This window comes from Rhipicephalus microplus, chromosome 1 (genome assembly GCF_043290135.1).
Source record: "Rhipicephalus microplus isolate Deutch F79 chromosome 1, USDA_Rmic, whole genome shotgun sequence".
Lineage (NCBI taxonomy): Eukaryota > Metazoa > Arthropoda > Arachnida > Ixodida > Ixodidae > Rhipicephalus > Rhipicephalus microplus.
In genome coordinates, this window is record NC_134700.1 from 138,321,893 (window position 1) to 138,348,005 (window position 26,113).

The following is a 26,113-nucleotide window of genomic DNA, read 5'->3' on the forward strand; positions in this document are numbered from 1 at the left end:
GTTTCTCGATGATGTCCTGGTGTATTCGGAGACCTTAGAGGATCATCTCGAGCATGTTCGGGAGGTGTTGAAGCGGATAAGTTCGGCACAGCTGACCATTAACCCAGAGAAGGTGCACATGTGCTGTCAATACCTGAAGTTCCTTGGCCATGAAATATCGCTTGGGCAGTGTAGGCCGGACAAGCAAAAGGTGCGTGCGGTGCTGGACTATCCTCAACCAACAACTATGGTGGCTAGAAGGGGCAGTGTGACGGGCAGGGGCCAGATGGTACACATACGTTCAATGAAACATGGTGGCACGTCTAGGTGGCGCTGCGCGCGTCGGAAGCGCGTGCAGCGGTGTTGGTAGAGCATGGCTGAGGGCCAAGTATGTATATATGTTTCTTTTCATATTTGTTCGTTATGCGGCATGCATTTGTTGCACGCTAAACTTCCCGTGTATGCTGCAAATGAGCAATTTTATTCAGTTGCCAGTCTGCGCGAGATATGCGATACATACGGCGAATGGGTAGTTGGCAGTCGCCCGTGTTATGTAAATTTGTGTTAGACATTCGTCCCGCATACGACATGCTCCTCAAATTATTTTATTCTTGTTGCTCCCTAGTTACGCCCCGCACTCAATAAAAAAACAAGCTCCGGTTCGCGCAGGAACTATACTAACTGCGCAGCTGTAACTTGAACGTTTTGAAGAGGGCGTTACATTCCCTTAACATTTACAACTTGTGCGTATCACAAGGCTACAATACTCTGGTCATTCTACTACCACTAAGTATATTGAGCAAGTATATTGAGCAAGTGTTTCTGGAAATGTAAAAAGTTTGTACGGTGCATCCAGCTGGTTCTTCAGAAACATTTTATTTTTGACATGCTCAAGCATCAGTTCCAACACAGTGCAAAAAAATGCACTAAAACAAATCAATCAGCACAGCAGAGAATTAGAAGTGAAAGTACCCACAAAATTTACTGGCACCTTCGCAACTTGATGTGTTTCTGTTTTTGCCGCTGGACAGATCGGTCTTTATTCAGCGATTTAGTATAAAAGTGCAGGCGCGTGAGCACAAAAAACTGCACAATTTTTGCAGTTAGTTCTTTGCCATGATTGGCACAGCCAACTTGATGAAGCCTAATGGTACTCAGAAATGACATGAAATCATGAATACTGAATGCCTGCAGCTTCTCGGTAGAGAGAAAAAAAGTAAATGTTTCTTCTAATGTTGCCACAAGGATGGCCAAGTCATCTCTAGGATATAACAAACCCCTCGATCAAAATGTTTGGTGAATTCATTGTCTGCACTTTCTGCTACAACATCCTGTTTTTTCATAGCTAGCTTTGATGCACATGTGCCACAAGAATTTTTGGTCCTGAACTTTCTAGCTACATAACTAGACAAGTAGTAAACCAAACGGCTGTCACTTTTCTCTACCACATAGCTGCTGTGGTCGCTTCTAAAAGCAGACTGAATGGCATCGCTAGCACCATCTATATCTCCAGCCTCGAGCATATCCTCAATAATCTCTCTTAGTTCGAAAACGGCACTGTTACTTGCACCTGCTGAAGACGCCGTGTCCAGTAGAGCGTTCACAACTTGTGCCAGGGAGTTTGCAGACTTTGGTGGTAGCGCAAGATTGTAGAAACTGAGACAATTTATAGTTATAAGAAACTGCCCCGGGCTTGGGTGGTCATTTGTACCTGAATACTGTCTTATTATACCGAACAAGTTTTCCAACTTGTCATGACTTAATCTTGATGTCAGCAAGTATTTGAACGCCACTGACGACGATAAATACTGCAGAAGTGAGAGTGCTCTGCGTATTGTAGCTCTCATTACAATATGCAGTGCACTCTCACTTCTGCAGTGTCACTGACAAACACAATGTGATTAAATCCGATGCCACTCTTGAAATTGCGCACATAACGCTGTAGACAATTTCGGCTTGGCAGGACAAGAATTTTCTGCTTCCGAAGGTGCTCATAGAGCTTCGGACTCCTCATGCGAAGCAGCACTCACACTCTAGGATCCAATTTTTCTCATACAGCATGCCACATGTCGATTTTCATTTAGCTGCAGCATGCCATAATTGCTATCTGTTGTTTCTGAGGCAACTTTTTAATGCATTCATTCAGTGCCTCATCTCCAATTAGCTCATTGGAAGACTTCATCATGTCGAGTTCCCTCTGCACGTTCAGCAGCTTTCGTTGAGCAGCTACCTGACGGCAACGAGTGTTGGCGTGCCTTGCAAGGCGTTTAAATGAAACGCCACGTTTCTGCCGTGATAGCTGATTTTGCAAGAGCTTTCATAGGTACTTCCAGTGCATGCAAGGGCCCTTACTTTCGCATGTAAGGCTGCACTTGGGCGAAAAGTACAAGCCGGCAAAATACTCATATTTTCCTACTGTGTTTAGTTTCATACCACAGCCAGCACATAAAACCAGAGAATGTGCACTGTTCAGCGCCAACTGTGCCTCATCTGGTGAGGAAACATTGCGTTTTAGGTGCAGCTTGCCCCTAAGAAAAACTGAACAACTGACTATTCCTATTTGCTCAACGGCCTGTTCGAACTTCACCAATTTCGGCAGCAGTAGGTGATCCAACTCGCCACCCTCTAACTTGCAAAGGCCGAAAGTGACGGTCCCTGTTTCACTGGAAAACGATAGTTTGTTCCAGCTTGTGTTAGGAAGTTCAATGTTGCGGCACACGTATTCCGCACTAACTTCACTTTGCACTCCACTTCTATTGTGTCAGTACGTACAGCTTCAGTAAACTCCGATTCTGCAGCATGTTGTGCTTCTATTACTTGTTCACTTTCTTCTGGCGCCTGCTGCTTTACAGTATTCCTTCTTTTTTTAGTCGGGGGCTCACCTTGTTCACACAGGTTTCTCTCTTTCCTTCTAGTCGGCGTTTTCTTTGTGAGGTGTTTTGGCGCATCCGGGAAGATTGTAGGAACGGCGTCCTCTGTTAGCAGCGGACGATCGCGTGGAATTGCAACCAGCTCACCATTGATAACATGACGATAAGTTCTCTGTATAAACGTTGCCTCGAAGTGAGGTTCACAAACGAAGCAGTCGTTGGTTAGTTCCTTATCGCCCCGTTTTATATTACGGGCCCACTGCTCCCGTTTCAATGCATTCTTAAGAGCTCAAAACGACGACACCCTTGCCGGACACGACTTGTACCCACTTTTACAACCGGGTACAAAACACGTACCTGCTTTTGCTGGAATGGTAACAATGTGTCGCTATTCGCAATCATTCACATGGTGCGCGTCCAGGAGTCACACAAAAACAGCTGCACGTGCGGAAGTTTGCTCACAATGCCAAACACACGTGGCTGTAGCAGCTGTAGCAATGGCTGTAGCCGCGGAGATCTCACGTGCTCCCGACGACCGCCGCGCCCCTAGCGGCATAAAAAATTTTATCGCGTTTTGTGCGCCTCTCTCCCACGGCGTGCTTATGGCTACCGTCACACTGCCCCCTTCTAGCCACCATACAACAACACTCAAACAGCTGCAGGCCTTCCTGGGACTAGCAGGCTATTACAGAGGGTTCATACCTCAGTTTTCTATCACTGCACGTCCACTCACAGAACTCCTTAAGAAAAACCAACGTTGGTGGTGGGAGCTGCAGCAAGAGGAAGCCTTTAGAGCATTGAAGCAGTCCCTGGCCGACGATGTTGTTGTAAACTTTCCGGACCTCAACAGACCATTCGTGGTGGTAACAGACGCCAGTGGAGTCGGCATTGCAGCGGTGCTTCAAGTTTGAAGTTTTAAGTTTTATTATTTCCAAAAACAAGGTACAAAATCCAAGATTTACAGATGAGAGTCCCAGAGCTAGAGACTTTAGTGGGACCCTCGGTTTGTCGACACAAATTGACGGTAAAATTTATACAGAGCAGCAGAAATATCTTACAATATACAGACATCAAAATGCACTTTTATATCACAAATCAAGCCAAAACACGCAACATGGTATTAAAAAAAAAGAACAAACGAGTCAAACAGGTAAACGATCACAAGTAAGGTTATTCAAAAAATGATTTTTGACGGACTTTTTGAACAAAGGAATTGAAGTGCAACGCTTAATGCTAGAAGGTAACGCATTCCAAAAGGATATCGCACTGAAAGCGAAAGTTTTTTGCCCATAATTAGTATGAGTGGGGGGTAACAGGAAATTTTTATCAGCCGCAAACCTGGTCACATTATTATTCTGCAGTTGATTATACAGCAGTTTGTGGAATAATGTCACAAGATTTAACCGGAACAAAAGATTTACTGGCAAGATATTGTAAGAGCGTAGTAATGTGTAGGCATTGGATTGCGAAGAACTAGAAATGACAATGCGGATTGACTGATTTTGAATGTGCTGTATTGATGATAAATGACAAGCATAAGTGTTGCCCCATGAGACTACACCGTAAGTAATATGACTATGAATGAACGCAAAATACAGCGCCAGTAGAGCTTCACGGGAAAAGAAAGGGCGAGCTTTGATGAATGCGCGGATACCAAACGCCTTCTGCAGGCAGACGAGAGTGATGCTCAACTGCGTTCAATAAGCTTCATTTGCAGGGTCCTCACTGAGGCAGAGCAGCGTTATACAGTGCAAGAATACGAGTGTCTGGCTGTGGGGGGGGGCAGTGGACAAGTTCCGACCATACCTTGAGTTCACCGAGTTTGAAATACACTGTGATCACTCCTCACTGTCCTGGATGTTCACCACAGACCAGGCCTCACCACGTGTAAAGCGTTGGGTTTTGCGGCTGCAAGGTTTCAACTGCAAGATCAAGCACAGGCGGGGTCTTTTAAATGTGCCAGCCGACGCCTTGAGCAGAGCTCCCCTTCAGCACCAGGAAGTTCCAGGTCCGAGTCTACACGAGACGCTGTTCCTTATGGCTGTTCCGGAGCCCAGCCCACAAATCAGCTTTGAGGCTGCTGCTGTAGCACCTGAAGTGGACGACACTACTGTCTTGAATGATGCAGGGCTCCTTGCCCAGGAACAAGAGCAGAACCCCATACTGTCAAAACTACGAACTGTGATGAAAGGAGGGAAGCTTCCGCCCACTGACAGTGATCAACCTTTGATCAAAGACCTGGCGAAGACGACCGAGATGGAAGAGAGTGGGTTGCTTGTACAGCACCGAGGGAACAGGAAAGTACCTTGGCTACCAAACCATCTCTGCAACTTGGTCCTGCGACTGTCCCATGACCACCCGATTAGCAGCCACTTCGGCTTTTTTAAGACCCTCAAACGCATTTCTCAGAATTTCGTGTGCCTGGGTATGCGCTCCGACATACCCAAGTATGTGTGCTGCTGCCAGGTTTGTCGGCGCACCAAAGCCCACCGCCAGAAGCCAGAAGGGCTGATGAGCAGCCAATCGGCCACTGCCCCCATGGAACAGCTCAGCATGGACATAATTGGGCCCTTGCCTATGACGCCTCGACGCCACAAGTACCTTCTCGTGGTGATTGACAAGTTCACCAAGTTCATTGAACTTTTCCCGTTGCGGGCAGCAAACAGCAAGAGTGTGGTGGCCTGCATGATCCAGGTTTTTTGCAGGCATGGCACACCTGTCTCCATTTCAAGTGATAATGGAAAGCCCTTTGTAAGCAGGTTGTGGAAGGGCCTCCTTGAGCACTGGGGCATACAAGACCGACACACTGTTCCGTACCACCCTGCAGGGCAAATGGTGGAGCGCCGCAATGGCACTATCAAGCAGTGCCTTAGGGCTTATTGTTCCAACCACAAAGACTGGGACCAGCACATCCCTGAAATTTCTCTGGCCATGCGCACGGCTGAAAGCATTGTCGCGGGCTACATGCCTGCCTTTCTCTGTTATGGCCGGGAGCTAAAAACCCCATGGACACAGGCTGAAGCCAAAGACGACGCAGAGCCTCCTGCTACAGCATACCGTGTGTTTGCCACTGAGGTCTCCAGGTGTCTGCAGGAGGTGCTTGACTTCGCCAGGGCACACCAGGACTACATTTCGCGCGCCCAGAAGACTCGCTACGACCAGCACAGGCGGCCACTGACAATACAGGAGGGTGATCTTGTTCTGCTGGAAAGGCACTCCCTCAGCGATGCCACCAAGGGCTTCTCCTCGAAGCTTGCACCCCGGCGGTCCGGTCCCTTTCGGGCAGTGAGACGTGTGGGACAGAATGACTTTGTTCAAGTGGACCCCAAAAAGGGTCGTCGGCACGGTGTGAGACACGCAGATCAGCTGACGCTCTACCATGAAGCTGCAGGCGATGTGTAGTGGTGGCTTCACATTTTGAGGGGGGGAGACCTGTGATGGTGGCCGAGAGAGGGAGTTACGTGACGGCATGATAATCATCATTGGGACTCGGCCGAGAGAGGGCGCTACATGATGGCACCATCATCATCATTAGGACTGGGAGTTGTAAGGGTTGCGTGTGTGGGGAAGAGGGGAGTTCGGCCTGGTTGGGAAGAGTGGCAAGACGTAGGGGTGGTGTTGTGCGCGATTTAGGGTTAGCGCGTGACAACGCATGTAGGTGGCTGCACATTATTGCTTTTTGTGTGATCCTCCCGTCTGCTGGATGTTTCAGTGCACAGTTAGGCGTGATATCCTTGATTACTATGTAATCTTGGAGGTCACGCTTTGACCACATCTTGCTGCTGCGATCCAGCAAGCTAAATTTAGCCAGGGTTCAGTCCAGTATGCATTGACCATCTACCATGGCTGAACTGCAGTCCAAGCCGAGCCTCTATGCTTGAAAATCGAATTTGAGCGTTGCCATTCGTGTCGTAAGCTCAGCCTGATTAATCACTGTGCTTCAATACCACTATTATAGTGTGTTTCTGAAAACGACAAGCCCTTTGGTAGCGATACTTAGCTGCACTGTGTCCTTCTACTGCTGTGGCAAGAAAGAGGAGGGAGCAGAGTGGGGTTAAGGGGTGGACTCATTGTGATGCAGAAGAGGAAGGCAGTAGTGTCAGCAAACAGTAGGGTGATGTGTGCACTGCTTTCATGTGGCAGTGCAGTAGGGATGCAGGAGCATTGAATTGTTGTGCTAAGCACCCCCAGGAAGCAATGCAGTTAGCACGAATGCAACATTATTGTGTGGCTTTGAAGACGTTCTTAGTTTGTTGAATTGATTTACAGGAAACTCCGCTGCATTGAAATCAGGTTGCAAATGACGTATCTCTCTGAGGTCATCACAGGGGACTAAATTAGCTTGCTCACATTATTTTCCTATATCCTGAGGTTCAAGTGCAGATAGCTGATTATACTCACAGGTCTGTCAATAAGGTTTGACTGACCAATGGAGTTCGTTATATCGAAGTGCATTATATGGTTATTAGCTCAAGCCACCGTTCAGTTCATCTGTGTTTGCACGTGTTCAACAGTGACCCAACATTCTTGCCTACCCAGCCTTCTCCTCATTATTCATTCATTTGCTCTTTTTTTACTGCCACTGCAGAGATCAGCCTGCAGCTGACCCGCCAGATGCAGCGGATACTGGCTGATGACTACCGGCGCACGCAAGTCCACCTCAACCCCACATCCACATCGCCAGGCCCCAGCGCCTCAGTGAGCCCTCCTTCCTTTTCCCCGCCATCATCCTCGTCTTCGTCCACAGCCTACGGCAACGACAGTTACCTCCGCAGTCATTCTACTACTAGGGGGAATTCTGGCTTGCTGTCTGCAGCTGCCAGTGCTGCATCTACGTCGGGGAGGCCAGGGGGCCTCGCTTCTGCGCCTCTGCCGTCTCACCGGCCAATGCATTGCCCGAGGCTGAGGCATTACCACCACCACCCCCAAAACAGGCGTGTCCATGCTTCTCCTGTGGTCAATGGCAGCAGTGGCAGCGCACTGGCTTTGCCATCCTCGTCATCAGACTCGCTGGACTCCTCAGACGAAGAGAGCCTCGACTTTGGGTCTATGGAAGTAGATGCAGCTGGCAGTGGATCGTTCCCACCCGCATCGTTGTCTCGGAGACGGAGTAGGATGCTAAGGCGGAACCGCTTCTGGCCAGCCTCGCCTCCTCCAATTGTACCAGAAGAGGATCCACCTCTTCCAGAGGTTGGTCCCTCCTGGTAGCTTTGCAGTTTCAGACATGATTTTGTACTATGTTACAAAAAAAAGTTTGGTGAAGTTGTTCATTCTCTGTGCTAGTAGTTCTCAAAGTGCACAAAACTAGGCTTGTGCAAACAGTGAATTTCAGGCTCGAAGCGAATTTGAAGCCAATAGTGATTTTGGTTGAAGAATCTCTATTCGAATGCGAATGGGGTATATTAATTTATTTATTTCAACATTTCCAACATGCTTTTTTTTTAACAAGTTGAGGGTCCCTCAGGCAAAAAGCGGTTAAAAAGAACCACTTGAGAATGCCTGAGGGCCGGCCCACATTTATGGCAGCAGTTTGGGAACACAGGGTTTTGACAAATATAGTGCATTTATAGGCGGAAACATAACAAAAAAATTAGAACAGTATTATGCAAATAGAGCAGTGGTACAAAAAGACACACAGTAAACTAAATATCTCGATATTCACTTATAAATAATAATCATGAACGTGATACGAATTTAAATTTTATAATACAAAGTACAAATAGGCCACCAGAATGATTTCGTTCCGGTGACATATTATGCATAACAAAAACATACTACGAAGAACACTATGCAAGGGCGACAAAACCTCATGCATTTCTCTTTTTTAATACACAAGAAAGTTAAGTTCACTACACACATATTGATTAACCAAGGAGGGTAGTCTGTATCTAAGGGACTGTAGGAAATAGTTTGTGGGAAAACGAGGAACAAGTCATTGGTCCGCACTTCGGGTCTGTGAATCCGTGTGTTATATACTTATGTATGACAAATCTTTAATAAATTTTTGAAATGGTTTCTTTGCAAAGAAGTAGTAGTCAAAAGCTGTACATATGTTTCATGCTGATTATTTTATAGCGGTAGAACTTAATAATGTATCGCATATTATAAAGAAAAATAAGCATATTTGTCATGTCCCATTTAAACTGCGCAATATTTTCTCAAAACTGAAACGAGGCCTGTGCAAATTCCACTTTATTTATTCAAAGGAAGCAGAAACAACTTTGAATAGTAGCAGAATTTTACTTTTAGTAGAATGTGTGTGATAACCTGTAAAATATATAACATTTTAAAGTTTACTATTGATAGAACATGTAAGCTGGTATATTAAGCGTTAAACGTGGAAAATGAATCGATTTGGGGGCATGTTAATTTAACCTTGAAGTGAGGCTTCGCGGCAGTGCAGATTTCTCTTGAATTGGTGTTTTCACGGCTTAACATTTCTACGCTGCAGTGAAACCATACTTACATGGGGTTACATCTGGACTAATATAATATACACATAATTGCTCAATGCAAATGCTTCGAAATTTCGCACAATTAAAATTAGAATCGAAGCGAATTCGAGTACAGTCAAAACCCACAATAACGAAATCGCCGGGGAAACCAAAAAATTTCGTTTTCGCGAGAATTTCGTTGCCGCGAGTATGAGACATAAAAACAGTGACACGGCCAGCAGAACGAAAATTTATGGCCAGAAGTCGGTCAACTTACTTTGCCAACCCTTGCCATGCAACAACTTCAAAGCTCTCCCTTCGCACTGGAAAAAGTGGTCCGTTTCTAGGTCGTCGTCATGTGCGCCGAAGAAGGAACGAAGGCTGTCCAGCGCATCGTTCCTGCCTGCAGTCTTGCTGTCAGCGGAGTTAGGGTTAAAGCCAACTGCGATGATCCGCCGCGCTCAAAGACTGCGCGCTCGCTCGTAGTAATCTTATCGTCCATCCGGTGCGGCCACTCGTAGTATTCTGACCGTGCCGCCGCTTACAGCTTCGTTGCTTGCGACGAAGCACGTCGCTACGAGTGCGTTGGCGCGTCGTTCCTGCCCGCAGTCTCGCTGTCGGTGGAGTGAGGGCTAAAGACGACTCCGATGACGCGCCGCGCTTGTAGTAACATGATCGCGCATCCGCCTACTGCTCCTAACTAAAGCGTGAGCTGAGGCAACATGGCGGCCACAGCCAATCAAAGGCCTCGAAACAACCTTGAAACATTTGCTTTTTGTGCGCTTGTTTTTAAAGGGAGGAGCCAGCTGAAGCAGGAAAGTTAAACACGGAGAAATGCTCTTTCCAATGAGCCCAAGAATCGCAGTTTTCTCGCGATTTTCAGAAAAAGTTCCGCTACCTAGGTGGGTGAAATGAATTTTCCGAAGCACTTCTGCGCAGTTTTCAGTGTAGATATTTTGGAATCTGATAGAAAAAGGGTTCCAGAAACTGAAAACTTGATTTAAAAAAAAATAGATTTTTTTGCTATTTTTCGCGATCCCAAAGCCGCGTCCCCCCTGAAGTAAACAAAAATGGCGGTACCCACGCTAGCGTCATTCTTGCAAGGTCGAAGAAACTTAACAGGGACAACATTGCCATTATGTACTACAGTATGTGGCACAAACTAGGCCGCAAAATGGCATCGGCACTGTTGTGTGTCTCGACACTGGACTTAGTTAAGATTTCACAGTCCTGTCGAACTTCTTCTTCCTAGCTTGCAGTCAGCACAAGGCTCGGCCAGATGGAGCGAAAGAAGTTTGGCAAGCGTTTATCGGCCCTGTCTGTGAGGAGTCCGCCTGAAAAAGCCGAGAGGGACAAACTCATGGTGTTCGCATATTTTAGTGGCAGTGGCCACTACAAGAAGGATTGTTCTTTTTGGTGTGCAAATTTCATCGCATTTAATAACATCTTTCATAAATAAAAACTCAATTTTAACTTTCGAACTTGTTTTTTTTCAAAACACAAATTTTGCCATTTTTCTTTCAATGCGCCCCTCCTTTTTTTGGGCACTTCTAGTACTCAGATCTGCATGAAATTTTGCCCACTTTTTTTCCAAAGTATGACAAATACAATTATCTAGTTTAAATTTCAATAATTTAATATATAATGAAAAATTGTACGTAAATTTTTACTAGGTTGGGTGAAATACGGACTTTTTTACGTCTATTTTTTTTTCACGCCTATTACATACTTTGTATGTGCTATTAGTTATTTAGATTCCACACTTTATTTGAAACATTATGAACTATGAATGGTAAAAAATTACAGAAGTTAAGAGATGAAGGGGGGGGGGGGGGGCAGGCATAAGGGTTAAGGTTTACCTTTTGTCATGTCGCAGAGCTGAAAGTACGCAACTTGCAAGAAAACTAATTACATATTTGAAATCAGCATACTAAGTTCCGTAAACAGCTCAAGTTTAAGTTTCATTGCTATAGAGTTGATATTAAAAAGAAAGTGCCTTCGAGTAGCATCTACGTTTAAGTCGCATGTTGGTGAATGAACTTCTCATGTAACCTTGGTATTGAATTTATTGAAAATAAAAATGGAAAAAGGTCACCAGGGGGGGGGGGGAGTCTTTGGCACTTATTGTAGTGCTAACAGTGTTCCCTGGCACCACCATGCTTGAGAACCTTCGCTTTATGGGAATGAGCGGCCCACAGTCAAGTCTCATCATAAAAAGGTTGAAGCGGGAGCCAAAATTTCTGCAGTGCAGTAGAATCCCGCTGTTACGTTAAGCAGCTTTGGATTTTTGTGGCTATTTCTTTTGTTCTCTGCCGGTCCTTGCATAGCTCTCCAGAATACAATGTATTCGGAACCCTACTGTTACGTATTACTTAGCACTGTTGGGCTGCCAATATGGAGTTCTCACTGCCCCCAATATTAGAAACTTTTTCATTTTAACTGCTATGACATGGCATATTAGTTGCCATAGCTGTCATAAAATATAATTCTAACATTACAAATGAGTGGTGCAGAAACCCGCAAAGTGGCCGAAGAGATAAGAAAGCACAAAGCCACAAGGAAATTCCTATGGATTCCTCAGAAAAAAAGGCTTCTTAGTTACCGTACTTGTGCGTTACATACATTTACATTACTGGTGTTCATGCACTTCGAGCTGTCCATATATTTGCCCTCGCACCATCTATTGCTAGCTTCTTGGTGAGCTTAATTAGCAGAGTGACTGTCCCGGAAAGGCGCTGGTCCCATGTTCGCAATTCGGACCACGATGAATTTTTCGGCAACTAAGAAGCTTTTCTCTCTGAGAAATCGGTAGGGATTTCCTCCTGGCTTTGTACTACAAATGGGTAGTTGTCTTCTTTTCCTTTCTTAATTCTAACATTGATTTGTCCCTACACTTTTCCTTGACTGAAAAGGTTGTTGCCTTTTTTTTTTTTTCGTTTTACTAGCCACTCCAAAGTATAGTTTATCCGTTCCTGAATTCTATTTTTCCTGCTCCATAAAGAGCTTTAACACCTAACTGAGCTGTCCCACACCAGCCCTGATATAACTACCGTTTTGTCCATTATATAGTGTGAACAACTTGTTTTACCATGACGTTTACGTGCAGGTGCATGTGTCACCACCATCATCACCGCCACCTGTACGTCCCACAGCCCCCGTGCCTCCGAGGCCGCAGTCGCCGCCAATGCCGAGGATTCTGTTTAGGAGTTCGTCTAGCCTGGTGCCCCCTTCGGACTCCTCCCGGCTGAGTTTTTCTCCCTCGACGACATACTTCTCGATCTTCTACGAGGGGGGCTTCCGACCACGACTCAGTGAGTGTTGGTGCTCTTGACAGCACCGGTTCAGTCAAGTGGTTGCATCGGCTGTAGTGTCCTAGATGGGGCAGCATTTCACTGCTGCTCACGATGGCACATCTTTGATGGCATCGCGATTCGAGTAGGCATGATCATGAAGGCAGTCAAGAAAATTCTATAGAATTTCCAGTGCCATGGCCGGAACGAAAGACGTTGGGGTCCGAAAGTGACACAGCTGTTCGAGGGTGACTGTGAATGAATCCACAAATCACTTTTAGGTTGAAGATGTTTTTCAAAACGATTGTCTTTCTTTGGATATTTCAACACGAAAATTTCAGTCTGTTAGTGTCTCTGTTTGAAGATTCAGCTACCCAGTAAAAGCTTAAGCCCGTGCTCAAAGCCCACCCATCTTAATTTGGTGACTGCGTTCGTACTTGTGAATATTGTCAATCAAAAAGTAAATATGCATATTTGAGGCATCACATTAATTTTATTTATAAAATGCATTGGTACATACAGTACTCTCCCGGTAAACGAAACTTGAAGGAACCAGAAAAATTTCTTCCATTTAATAAAAGTTCTGTTTACTGAGAGAGATGTAAAAAAGTGCCGATTGATGTGTGCACACTCTCATAAAACTATTTTATGGATATCTGAACATTATGAGGTGCATGTAACTCATAGTTTTTTTAGAAAGCAAGGAAACTACATGAGGTTTTTACATAGCATTCACAAGTTTATATTTCAGCAATTAATCACTGTGGACTAAATATTCATATAATTTTTTTTTTTGATTCCTTCATCTTCAGAATCTTTTTCTCCATGTCACTTAGGCTTTGATGAACACTTCTGATTCTGGCTCCTTAAGAAAAAAATTCCTCAGGTAAAGCACAGCAGACTCTGCCCCATGAAGTGTGGTAACTTCTGTGGCAGCTACCTCTTCAGTCTTCGCCCAACTCCTCCTGTTCCTCCTCATCGCATACTTCGTTAACAATGCTTTGCTCAGTGTTGTCAGGGCAAGTTGAAACACCACTGTCAACTTGCACATAATCATTGAAGTCCAGTGTTGTTTCCTTTAAAGCACTCTGCTCAATTACCTCTTGCCTTTCAAGGGCATCTTTGCTGTCGCATTCAAAGTCTTCTAAGTTAAATGTCAGGTCACTTGAAGAAAATTCTGCATGCCTGAAGCAATTCGCTATGCTTGTGGGACCTCTAGGCATCTGCAATGAAATGAACGACGTCAAGAACATCCACCTTGTACTCTTTATCCTGACTCATGCACAAGAGGGCTTGAGCTGTAACATGGGTTGTAACAGTGCTGTGGTGTAATCTGGGAGGAACTCCAACTGAATCTATTTCAGTCGTGTTACAGTCCCATGTCCAGGGCAGTTGTCAAGTAGAAAAAAACGTTTTTATTTTGCCGCGAAAATTTTGCATCCTCTGTGTGCAGCCATTTGCTGAAGAGGGCTTAGGTCATTCAAGCTTTCGAGTTAGACTCTTAAGTGACGGGCATGGTAGTCATTTCCTTGAAACAACGAGGATTTTTTCATTTTCCTATCACAAGGAGCTTCAACTTGTCGCTGCCCAGCATATTTGCTCCAACAAGAACAGTCAGTCTGTCTTTGCTCTGTTTTCCCCCTGTGCAAAGTTTAGCTTTAAAAGCGATTGATTTTGGTGGCAGGAGCTTGATGTGCGGTTTCATGGACGTTGTATATGCCATCGTCCTTGAACTGCAACATTATCTCTGGCAGCCGTCTCGCCCGCCAGTCACGACACACAGTAGCATCAGCTGCTGCAGCTTCTTTTGCGACAGTGCCAAAAACGAGGCCATTTCTTTCTTTAAACCTTGTAAGCCTGCCTTCACTGCACAAAAAGTACTTTATCCCGAGCTGAAGAACAAACTCTTCTGCTTTGGCACGGATTAGTGGTGGCTCGTTGATGGGAATGCTCTTGCTCCTGGCTCTCTTAAGGGGGGACGGGGGTCTTAGAATGGTGAAAAATGGCCAAAAAGTTGATTTTGAGAAAATGCGATATTTCAAATTTTCAGACCTATAAGCAAGTGTCCTCAAATTGTGAACGCTGAATTCGATCAGTTAATGGATTAAAATTGATTATGAAGTCGCCACGGGAGCCGCAAAACAACCCACGGCAGGTCAAACTCGTTCAAACTTTTCGCGCGCGCCGCCGGCGAGGCAGTTGGTTGATCGCCGCCATCTTGGGCTTGTTTTGAAGCTGATTCCTTTGTGCGCATTTTGCCACTCTTCAAAATGGCGTCGCTTAAACAGAACAGCTGCCCTCGCCCCTTTTCCGGAGCCCCCTTCCAGGCCGCTGATTGGCCGGAGCGCGCGCGCACCAGGCGAGCCCCCTGTTCCTCGCTTCCCATTGGCTGATGCGGCCAAAGGTGCCCGCGCTTTTTTTTGTATATTGTTCGTCGGCCGCCGGTTCCCGTTCGCGCACGTTGTTCGTCTGCTTCCCGCACGTGCCTGCTTGTGCTACGCGACCGACGCACCGACTTTCCGTCTTTTGCCGGCATGATTGGAGACGCTCGTCTAAAGAAGAAGACGCGCCGAGAAAGAGTACTGGCTGTGTTCGAAGCTCATAGTCACGTGCGGCAGTTGTGAGTTTCGCGAAGAGCGTTTTTCGTCCCCACGTATAGCCGATGAGACCCACGCCAAAATAAGGCCGTTTGAAGTTAATATGCGTGCCATGAAGGCCATCAACAGTATCGGCAAGGGGGCAATGGCTCTGTCGGACTTCTTCACCGGGATGAATATTTTGCATTGAGGGCTTCACCACAAGAGTTACCAAAGCCACATGAATATAATGAAAGAAGCCTGCTGTGCGACTGCTGCAGAACGCCAAGCGGCGAGCGTTGCTCGCGTCAAGGAGCTTTATGCGGAGCTCGGCAAAGCGCCCGGAAACGTCGACGCCATTTATGATGGCACCTGGCTTACGCGTAGACATAGCTCGCATATATGTGTTGGCTGCATTGTTGAGATGTATAGTGGCCTCGTGATAGACCATATCGTGCTATCGAACTTTTGCCTGGCTTGAACCACAGGACCCAAGGAAGGAGAAGCAAGACATTCTGCCTGGCTCATTCAGCATGCCCCTCTGTGCCAGAAGAATGTTGATTGTAATGCTGGCCAGATGGAAGTGGAGGCAGCACTACGCTTGTTTGAGCGGTCACTTGAAAAGCACAAGCTTCGTTATACGACAATGCTGTCGGACGGCGACAGCAGGACATTCTATGCACTCACAGAAAAAGAGGTGTACAGCTTCATAAAGGTAACCAAAAAGGACTGCATAAATCGTGTACACAAGCGTATGGGAGCTGCCTTACGTACCGTATAAACCGGACTATAGGTCGAGTGGGAATATAGGTCGACCCCCCAAGTTCAGGTTACCGAAAAAGAAAAAAAGGAAAACAACCCAAAACTGCCAAACCAAATTTATTTGCGAATTGGGCACACCGCACCCCGATCCTTGGAGCTCCCCTCAACCACCATCGCAACTGCTCTTATTTGTCCGACGAAGCAAAACTGTCTTCTTAAGACGAGAGTTTGTCGCTGGCCGCCTCCCACAGTGCGTCGTCTTCAGTGCCATCCAGCGAGTCGCTGATGCAACATTTCTTGAAAGCATTTTCCACCATGGAATCCAGCAAGGAGCGCCAGGCGGAAAGCGCCCAGCCACAAACAGTCGCAAGCGGAGGCCTCTGTAGGTGGCCCGTCGGTGTCTTGTGGTTGTCGCCGGACATCCACTCTTGGTAATCCAGCCGCACTCGGTCCTTGAACGGCTTGTTTAGTACAACGTCGAGCGGCTGGAGGGTGGACGTCATACCACCTGGTATGACGTCCAAAATTTGTTTATGTTATATTTTTGTTTCATGTATAGCATACTCTGATAATTGAACGAAACTTCACATTTTAGTTGGCTCACTATGTTTTCAATTTACCTTAATGTAGCCTACTTAAAACTGTGCTATATTATTAGTTTAGTTAATTGTTACTTTACTTTTTGAATCTCTGTGCCTGAAAATATATGGTGCCTCTATCCCTTGTAGCTAAACTTTTACATTTTCATGTCGATAACTGTTGCAAATAAAGTTAATTGCCTGCCTAAAATATGGCCAAACCAACCCGAACCTCATTCAGCAACAATCATGTTGAATGAGTAGGAATGAAAAAAAAAATTGATTCTGTCTGTCTTTCTTGCACAGAACCTGTATCCACATTTGTGAACAAAACTTTTCATGATGATTACAGCAGTGATGGAAGTGCTGCTCCAAAGTGCAATATTCGCTAGTAACTATTCTAAACCTGCTCTGAAAGGATGTTGGCAAACTAAAAAGAATGAAGTTGAACCATGGGACCATTCCGTGAGCCTAGTCGAAACTAAAAGCAAGCTGTATACACTATCATCCTAGTATGCTACTCAGTGGCATAAATCCAAAAAAATCTCATAAGGTGACACACATCAGGCCATGGTGTCCAATTCCTATTTTTAATATGGGTTGTGTTTTTATTTATATAGGAATTACATCGGGCTTTCAAATGAAATTTTGAAAAACGAGCATATGGTCCGAGCTCCATGAATTACATTGCATTGGTCTATCCAGCTTCTTTTTTTTTCACCTTTTTTTTCCGATTTCCACAGCTGAGGAGCATTTAACACAGGTACGCATGAAGATAAAAAGCCTTTTAAAAAGTTGATTACGCTATACTTAACTGTTAACTCTATGATATCATGCGTTAAAGCTAAACCTCAAGTGGGACACTTGCATCACAGTTCGTACTAGCAATGGATCATTGGTACCAAAAGTCGATGCTATTAAGGTCCTTGGTTTTGTAAATGAAACAAGTGGATCGAATAATATAACTATTCAGTGTATTAGCCTATTACCAAGAAGACACAGGAGGCCATAAGACTTATCCGAAAGATCTTTATCGGGCATAGAGGATAAGGAGAAGAAGGTGCGATGCACTTGGTTCACGCATTCATTTTGTGCCATATTTTCTACGTAGCTGCTATGCTAAATTGGAAAAAGAGGGAGAAAGACAAATTGGAAGCTTTAATTAGAAAATCCATTAAGGCAGCGCTCGGTTCGCCTGTGAGTACGTCAAATGATATGTTGTTGCGGTTGCGTTTGCATTATAATTTTGATTAAATCGCCGAGGCTCAGAGTATAGTACAGAGAGAGCGGTTGCTGGGTATGCGAGCTGGTAGGTATATCTTACAGTCAATCGGAGAATCGGTGGTGACTCGTGATCGTGCGCGCTATACAAGTTGACCGTGAACATCAGGGCTAATATCACGGTTCGGCCATTTCCGCGAAATGTGCACCCTGTCCATAATGTAATAAGGCGAATGACAAGAGCTAGGGCTTTGTTGCGCCAGGCAAAGGATCAGGAGGAAGAGTCTGCCTTTGTTGATGCAGCATGGATTAACGAGAAAGATGCTTACTCGGTGGTGGTGTTAGATGGGAAAGGGAGTGTCTGAAGTGCCGCTTCCGTTTATACTGTCACGGGGTCGTGACGTGGCCGAAGACAGGAAACTTTATGTTGGAATTCAACTCTTTATTTGGGCGAACCTGTGCCCGGTAAACGGAAAGTCTGATTACAGTAACAGTCTTGCACAGATAGCAGTGAACGGAGCATCGGCCGTCGATCAACTACTGACAAGCGGCGAAGTGCGTCGGCATTTATACTCTTGCCATCGAATGTTCTAGCGTTATTGCTGGCGGTGGCATAGGTTCCAGAATAATCTGTACAGTTCGCAGAGTGGGCGTGATCTTATCGAAATGATCTACTAAAGTCCGGAAGCTTCTCGAAAACTGCACGCGCGTTTTGCGCTGGGAATTGTGTAGTGTTTTGGGGCGATAACAAAACTTGAGAAATGGAACGTGGCAATACATTCTAGACTTGACAGGCCACAGGCGGTTACATTAAGACTTCTACAGATGTGGACGTACCCCAACCCGGTCGTCATGAATAAATTTGATCGTGACTTTGGGGTTTCGATTTATTGTAGTAAGTGTGGGGGCTTGCTCAATTTTGAACACATGACCTGGCGCTGCTCGGCAATGGCTTCTCACGGTGAACAGTGGTGGCAGCGAATGCTGCACAGTGACGCGCTGGCGGACCAACTCAGGGCTGTCCAGAGGGCCCGTGTGGCGGCAGAGGGGCTTGGCCGCTCTGTCCCGACGGGGGAGCGGCCAGCATCAGTCATGGACTGATCCTCAGGACTTCAAAGAAGTTTTCCATGCCATACCATACTTGCAAGGGGTGTCCCCCCCTGCCTGAACACCAGAAAAGTCCAGACTTTCTTGACCCCCTCACCCTCCCGCCCATGATTTATGCCAACTATGCTATTTGTATACTTGCATACGGCATGTTTAATAATAAATATAAGTATTTATTAGATGCCTAAGTGATGTTTTAGACTTCAGGAGTCATTAGGAACATGCATCTGCTCCAAAAATACCAGTAGCAACTCTAAAATATAGCATTTTTTTCTGCTCCAAAGACACATAAGGCTGCCCCAAAACACCATTTTTTCTGCTCCAGAATCTGCTCCAAAAATCAAAACATTGCTTTCATCACTGCAACAGCAAACTGCTCAGTGTTTTTGAAAACCTGCATCATTGCAGCCACTCAGGCTATCCTTTACCTTGCTCTAATAGGGAGGAGCAGAATGTTAACTTAGCTGCTGGGATGTAAACAAAAGTAGATGGCAGTTAGCTGTTCGTGCTGCACGTGGCTGCTTATGCCTAACTCTTGAAGCTATTGCAATAGACACCCTTTTTTCATCAAGCACCCTGTTTCTTGTAGTGGTCAACTCCTCACGGCTCGAGCGTGCTTGTGGTTCTATCTGAATGGAAGCACTGGAACAGCAGAAGTGGCTAATGCTTTGGCAATAGCTTCCACACAATCACCACTACAGTTAAACCTAGTTAGTACGTACTCACTTTAAATGTACTAATGGTTAAAACGCAGTTATGACGAGTGACAAATTCGTGGACCGCTTGAGCCGTAGTCGTTCATCTTACGCCTACTGGTTAATGCGTACCTACTGTGTACAGTGATAACATTTTTCCACCATAAAAGTTTACACTGCCACCGAACTTGCAGATGCCACAATGTGCTGTAAATGAAATGTTTTTTCGTCATTTCTATAAGTGCGGAGATCAGCTGATCAACTATCCACACTTCCAGATGATTCTGGCGGTATGTCTGCGGGTAATCATAAGGGAAAAAATGAAGGTGAGATGGTGACCTTTGATGAATGCTCCAGTATGACTTATTGCCGACGAAATGTCTCATCAGAGTAAGCATCCCCAGCTATCTGCTTGGACATGCATATGACGTAGCGCTTCTTTAAGCCTACTGCACGCTTTTAATGTGTGACTACCAGAATGTGCTGGATCGCCAATTACTGCTTCCTTGTTGTGTGGGACCGTGTTCAAGCCTGCAGAGCTTTGCAAAAACACAAGCGGGGCTCTCCATTGTGGAGTTTAGCATTGCAGGTCACGGGAACTGAGAAGCCTTGCTGTATTGACGCTACGCGCGCACGGTACAGGAAACATACAGTGTTGTTGTATTCATACTGCACGGTTATATTAAGCAACGGCCCGAAAGTGCCTCCATCTGCTTCCAGGACCGCTAGAACATCGCGGAGTGCACATCGCTTGTAGAAAGCTTGCCATTGCTGTGTTAGCACCACAGGCAACTCGCCGCATTTGGACACGGTCTGAAGCGGAGTGGGCATATTCTACAGCAAGTTGATCCATAGTCAGGGCATGTGCTGAGTAAGCGAAGTGCTGCACGCAACCAGGCAGTAGACAACTTGGTTTTCTGCAGTTGTACCGTGTTTCAAGAAAACTCTGTCAGTTTACGCTTGGAAGCAGACGACAGAACACATGTATCGCAGACAGCCGATAATGTCCGTTCTAGCGCTCGCTATACCATGCAGCACATCCCGGACCTCGCAGCATTTTCAAACTCCTTGGCGTCTCCACCCCATGCTATCGAATAGTTGTGGAAGCATGAGAAGATATATTCTGCACTTGGGCAAAAAGAAAGAAATGGGTTTGTGGCGATTACTTTTGCCAATATCTGCTGTGTCGCTGTGTTTATTTCTTTCTTGGCAGTGATGGCGCACATCAGGAGATGAAAATTTGTAGCAAGTGGTTTAGTGTGTACTTATGCGTTGTACATTTGGTGTTATGCTGTCATTTATGGCAGGTGGTTGACTTGGTGTCATTGTACATTACATTGAGACCTCTTTATAACAAAGTTGCATCTTGCACGAAAATAAGTTCACTATATCTGAAAATTTGTATGTAAGGTTTATGCTTAGCACTGTCTCGCGCTATTTTTCATTTACTTTGTTATAACTGATATTTTGTTATATCGGGGTTCGTTACATCGAGGTTTGAGCAGTGTAATCTCATTACGACATACCTCCATAGTGAAGAGGATTTTTGTCTGCTGTAAGAGGAGTATGTAAAATCCAAGTACTGTTACAACAGACTTTTACGTAATTGCCCAATCAGTATGTTATACCCAGAAAGAATTGCTAGTCATAAACAGATTTACTCTCAACTGGGGCATTAAAAAGATGATTTTCTGAATACCACACTTAGTGCACCCCCCCCCCCCCCCTTTATTAATCTTATTCCAAAGTATCGTCACTGCAAACTACACAGAAATGCTGTAAAAAATATTTTGTGCCTGCCGAGGTGGTGAAAATTATTGGGAAAGTCATGAAAAAAAAAAAAACGGCATTTCAAAAAATTTATAGCTTTTAAACGGCACAATCGTCCCTTGAACACTCGTCCTGTGTTCAAGGGACGCGATGTAGTTACAGCAGCTGCAAATAAAAGTTCAGTTTCCAGATTACCATAGCGCGCCAAACTCGTTGCTAACAACACAGACGCGCATCTCAGACCCACTGTAATGGCGTCTCGTTGCACCCGCTGCTTATCAGAACTCGAACCTTGGGACGAAAACCACTATAAGACAACTCTTCATACTCGCAATCAAGCATGGATACCTTGAAAACGTTGTCAGGTCCTGCGGCCAAGCACATCGCAACCGAGACTGCCGATCGAAGTCGTGGCTAGGCCTAACTTGGCTCCGAACTGTGTTAGCAACATCATCTTATCTTGTTAGTGTGTTAGCCGTAATGTGCTTCGTTGAAAGCGATAATTACATCGCCCACTGGCTCCTCAAAACCAGGAATAGGCATATTGCGCATGAGCGGCAGACTTTCTGGCCAAGCACAGTACGCAGCGACAGCTTGAAGCAAGGGCTAGCCATTGCGAGCGTCATCGGCCAAAATGCAAGACGAAGCGCTCTGCACGCCGTTTTTTTTTGTCGCGTAGTTAGGCATAATTGACCATTAACCGAATGCAGATTGGCGGCCTTCATTCTTGAAGGGTCCCTGAAATACTTTATTTATTGAGTAATCATGAAATGGATTCACGAAAAAAGTTATTGCCTCACAAATTCAACGCCGCAAAAATTTTAAGAATCCGTACTGTACGAGTGGAGTTACTAAGATTTGTTGCACGCTGCAAACGCGTTCTCTTATCTCTCATCCCAACAAAAGAGCTAGTAGCTAAGCAGGGAGAGATGGCAGGAGCAAAAGAAAGATACGGTACGCACCTCGTGACCTTGAACACTGTTTTTTTTTCTTTGAATACGCGGCTTTTTCAGTGTGCGCACACGCGCATGGACAAGTCGTGGCCTCCCATGGTGATCCCTGTAACAACCGAGCACGCCATGTACAGATCAGCCAATAGCTGACAGATGGCCTTCTACGAGGGCCTTTTGGGCATCTTCTATCATATTACGAGAGAAGAGAAAGCAATATTTAGCCCACTTTGATAACTTGTGAATTTCAGGCCGCATGCTGCACTATAATATTTAGCTCATGTGTTCTCGAGAGCCGCTACTATCGATCGGCTGCCTTTTCTGACGATGCTCGAAAAATGTTGATGATTTGTGTGGTTTAACGTCCCAAAATCACGATATGATTATAAGAGACGCCGTAGTGGAGGGCTCCGGAAATTTTGACCACCTGGGGTTCTTTAAAGTGCACCCAAATCTGAGCACACGGGCCTACAGCATTTCCGCCTCCATCGGAAATGCAGCCGCCGCAGCCGGGATTCGAACCCGCGCCCTGCGGGTCAGCAGCCGAGTACCTTAGCCACTAGACCACCGCGGCGGGGCTCGAAAAATGTTGCAGGGCCCTTTTAAATCGGTATCTCAATATCTGCGGTGCTCTGTTCCTATCCTGTAGGTATGCCGATGTTTGAGTTGGGAGTTATTGAATTTAGGATGGAGTCCGTAGTAGAAGAGTTCGCTGTAAAGGAGTCCTGACCACCTTGCGGGCTTCACATCTTAGTCAATTATATCCGAATGTTCATCGTATCAGAATCCATAGTAAAGGAAGCTCAGTCAACAGAACAAACAGGGAGGTCGGCATAACGATGCCAATGGGTATGTCATATTCGAAAGTCTGTTGTAAGCAAATCCGTTGTAACGAGATTATACCGTATTAGTGGTTTTAGAATGGCAGTAAGCGATTTTGCTACAGGTCGTATCTTGGTTCCATAACACACATAGTACTCAACACCCAGCATCATCACCCAAGACGAATAGGTGACCAGTAAAAGAGCGAGCATTTGTGGGATGCACCGTCTGCTTTCGGCTTCCGGTCCGAGAAGAGTAGACGACGGTGAACCGCTTCACCGCAAGCCTCAGATTATTTGGGATTCGCGCGCGCGGTCGCCTGTTTATCTTTGTCCTGATAAACCTTGGACGGTTGTTCAGCCGTTGGCTGCTCCAACTTGAGCGTGAAAGGCAAATGGCGTGTATCGATTTTCATGGAACGAAGAAAGAAAAATGAGGTGGGCCGCGGCTGTCAAGAGAGCCACAGCGAGAGGTAGTCTTTGAGTGCGGAACATTGAAGTCAGAGTGTGCGAAAACCATCTTATCACAGATACGTGTGTATTCCACACTAAAAAAAAAAAGCTTATGCATGAATTTGCTGTGAATATTATATTGAGAAATAAATTGTCGTGCAAGCGCCTCGCAAATATATTATGGGAACGCGTGGGTGAAATCGACTTGTCATACGAGGTGAGCACCGGCTATTGCAATCTTATATATAACAAAAACACAAAAGCTTCTTTCAAGAGTAGGTTTACATGAAGCGCTGGATGAGTCCATTTGCGTTATCTTGGTCGACCTGTGCGCCAAGACGGCACCCAAAGGAAGAAGTGTGTTAAAAAAGTGCAGGGTTTCGATTATTCGGTGCCGTCTATTCCTCCTGACTGCATTGTTTATGTGCCGCCATGCCACGCAGCTTGATCAAGATCAGTGTTTAAAAGCATCTGGTTTGGACTAAGAAATACATCTTATAGCGCGCTGAAGGCTAAAAAAAAAAAAAGATATCTCAACGCGCTCAATAAGTGCTGCGCTTCATGCCGATCGCCTGACGATGTCGACCGAAGCAGCAATCCCGAAATGAACTTTTAGCAGACCGCTACAGTCATCACCATCCCCTGAGATCTTTAAAATGTTGATTTTTTATCAGCAGTAATGTACCATACAATGAAAACTGTTTTCTGTATTAACTGTATCAACGAGCCAAACTGACAGTACCCCGAGCAGCATAAAAGCATTGTAGATCATTTTAGTGCGATAAAAAAGTTTCCTTGCCGTTCATGGCTTTCGTAGCTTGTCATCGCCACAGTCACGGTTAGCAAAAACAAAAAACCAACTTCTAAAGCACTGACATTGTGTGGAGAGGTGTTTTCTTTCAATGGAGCTGTACAAAAATGTACGCGTGCCGCTGCTAACCTGTGTGGTGCATCGTCGAACAGGAAGCCGTCGTATCCCACAGTTCTCTGCGATGGCTCATATTACCGGTCACCTATCGAATTTGGGCACCAGTGCACTTTTGCTACTCTGCAATGGTGCTGCCCTCTCTGCTGCCCAAAGAGCACTTGGGTGGTTCATGCTGGGATCAGAGAGGGATCGCATGGTCAGCGGTAGGAAATAACTTAGCATTACAGGTTCACTCAAGCAGTCTACCTGCAGCTCAGAAATCACTTGAAAAGTGCAAACTTGATAAGTGCAAACAACGATGACGAAACACATATAACAGGACCTGTGCTTTACTTGCAACTGGCATTTATTTGAAACGAACACTGTGACATACCCGGGCATCAAGAATATACACATGCACACATTGTCCCGCAAGAGATGATAAGTGCACTTGTATGTGCTAGATGCACAGTTTTGTCACATTCGTTTCAAATAAACGGCATTTGCAAACATTGTATGCCAGTCCTGTTGTATCTGTTTCGTTTTGGTCGTTTACACTTTTCAAGTTACCTGTAAAGATAGACCAGCTCGCGCAAAACAAGGCGTCTCCTATCAAATACATACCTCAAACCCATAGACTATCACTATACTCAGACCTCTATATAACGAACCTGGATATGATGAATTATTGGTTATAAGTAAGTAAATGAAAAATTGCTTTGTCATACAGTGTTACAGATATGTTTATAACAAGTTCTCGATATAACGAAGTATTTTTGGGGCAGGTGTGACTTTGGTACAATGATGTTTGATGAACCAGGACTACCCAGGCCAATATCCGAATACATGCAAGCACTACAAGTGAAGAGCATATTTATTTCACAATATTTGGTCATATGCAGCAGGGATCATAAGAATCTGGACGTAAATACAGTTGAACTGTTTTGTTAAAGACACTCACGTAAAAGACATATGGGGATGTAAGACATTAGTGGGCCTACATTAAAATAGCAGTTCATCAGAAAAGGAGAACATGGTACCCTGCTCACGAGAGACTCCTCATGTTAGCAACAAGAAGTGCTTTGCCATGCATCTCTTTTATTAAAGTTCAACTCTAATTCTGAGCAGTGGGAGGAGATTCTGCGCAGCTGTAACATTACCCGCAAACCAGTGTGCTCTGGAGAGCAGAATATGCCGCCCAGGGCCTCGTGGCCACCTAACCACAAAGCTGCACGCCAAAATATCTTGAATCTTTAATAAAGTTTTCACTCACTGACTTCATATGAAGTAGTGTGAACAAAAGTTATGCTATTGGTCTTTGGGAATTATTCAGCGATACATTTAAATGGCAAGAAGTTCAAATCCACATTTATGGGGCTGTTTTACCCATTTTTGTAACATATGTCCACGTCTGTTAACACATATTTCAACTCTGACGATGAAATTTTGCTCACAGTGCATTTTCTTTGTGCAGTTGTACAGCCATTTGAAGTAAGATTGTAAACAGAGTGTTTTATTGCCCTCGTGTTTTTCTATAGTAGTGAGAATATTAAGTCGCTCTCACTGCAGTTCACTAGCATCACGCAAAAAAGTGCAATATGATTGAGAAGGGTCTACCAGCTGTCTAGGGACACAGCACATTTATTTCTTGCCTTAATTGTGTACACTGCAATGTGCACGCTGCATACAATAACAAGTAT

At 45.2% G+C, this 26,113-nt stretch overlaps 1 protein-coding gene across 2 annotated transcripts in view; it reads left to right on the forward strand.

Annotated features, from left to right (window-relative positions):
• Window positions 1-26,113, forward strand: part of LOC119177840 (activating molecule in BECN1-regulated autophagy protein 1A) — a 152,895-nt gene that overhangs the window by 99,223 nt on the left and 27,559 nt on the right. For both annotated transcript variants that reach the window (XM_075887428.1, XM_075887429.1), the window contains 2 exons: window positions 7,438-8,039; window positions 12,390-12,594. In XM_075887428.1, the coding sequence (XP_075743543.1) occupies window positions 7,438-8,039; window positions 12,390-12,594 (807 nt within the window). The remainder of the gene's footprint in view (window positions 1-7,437; window positions 8,040-12,389; window positions 12,595-26,113) is intronic.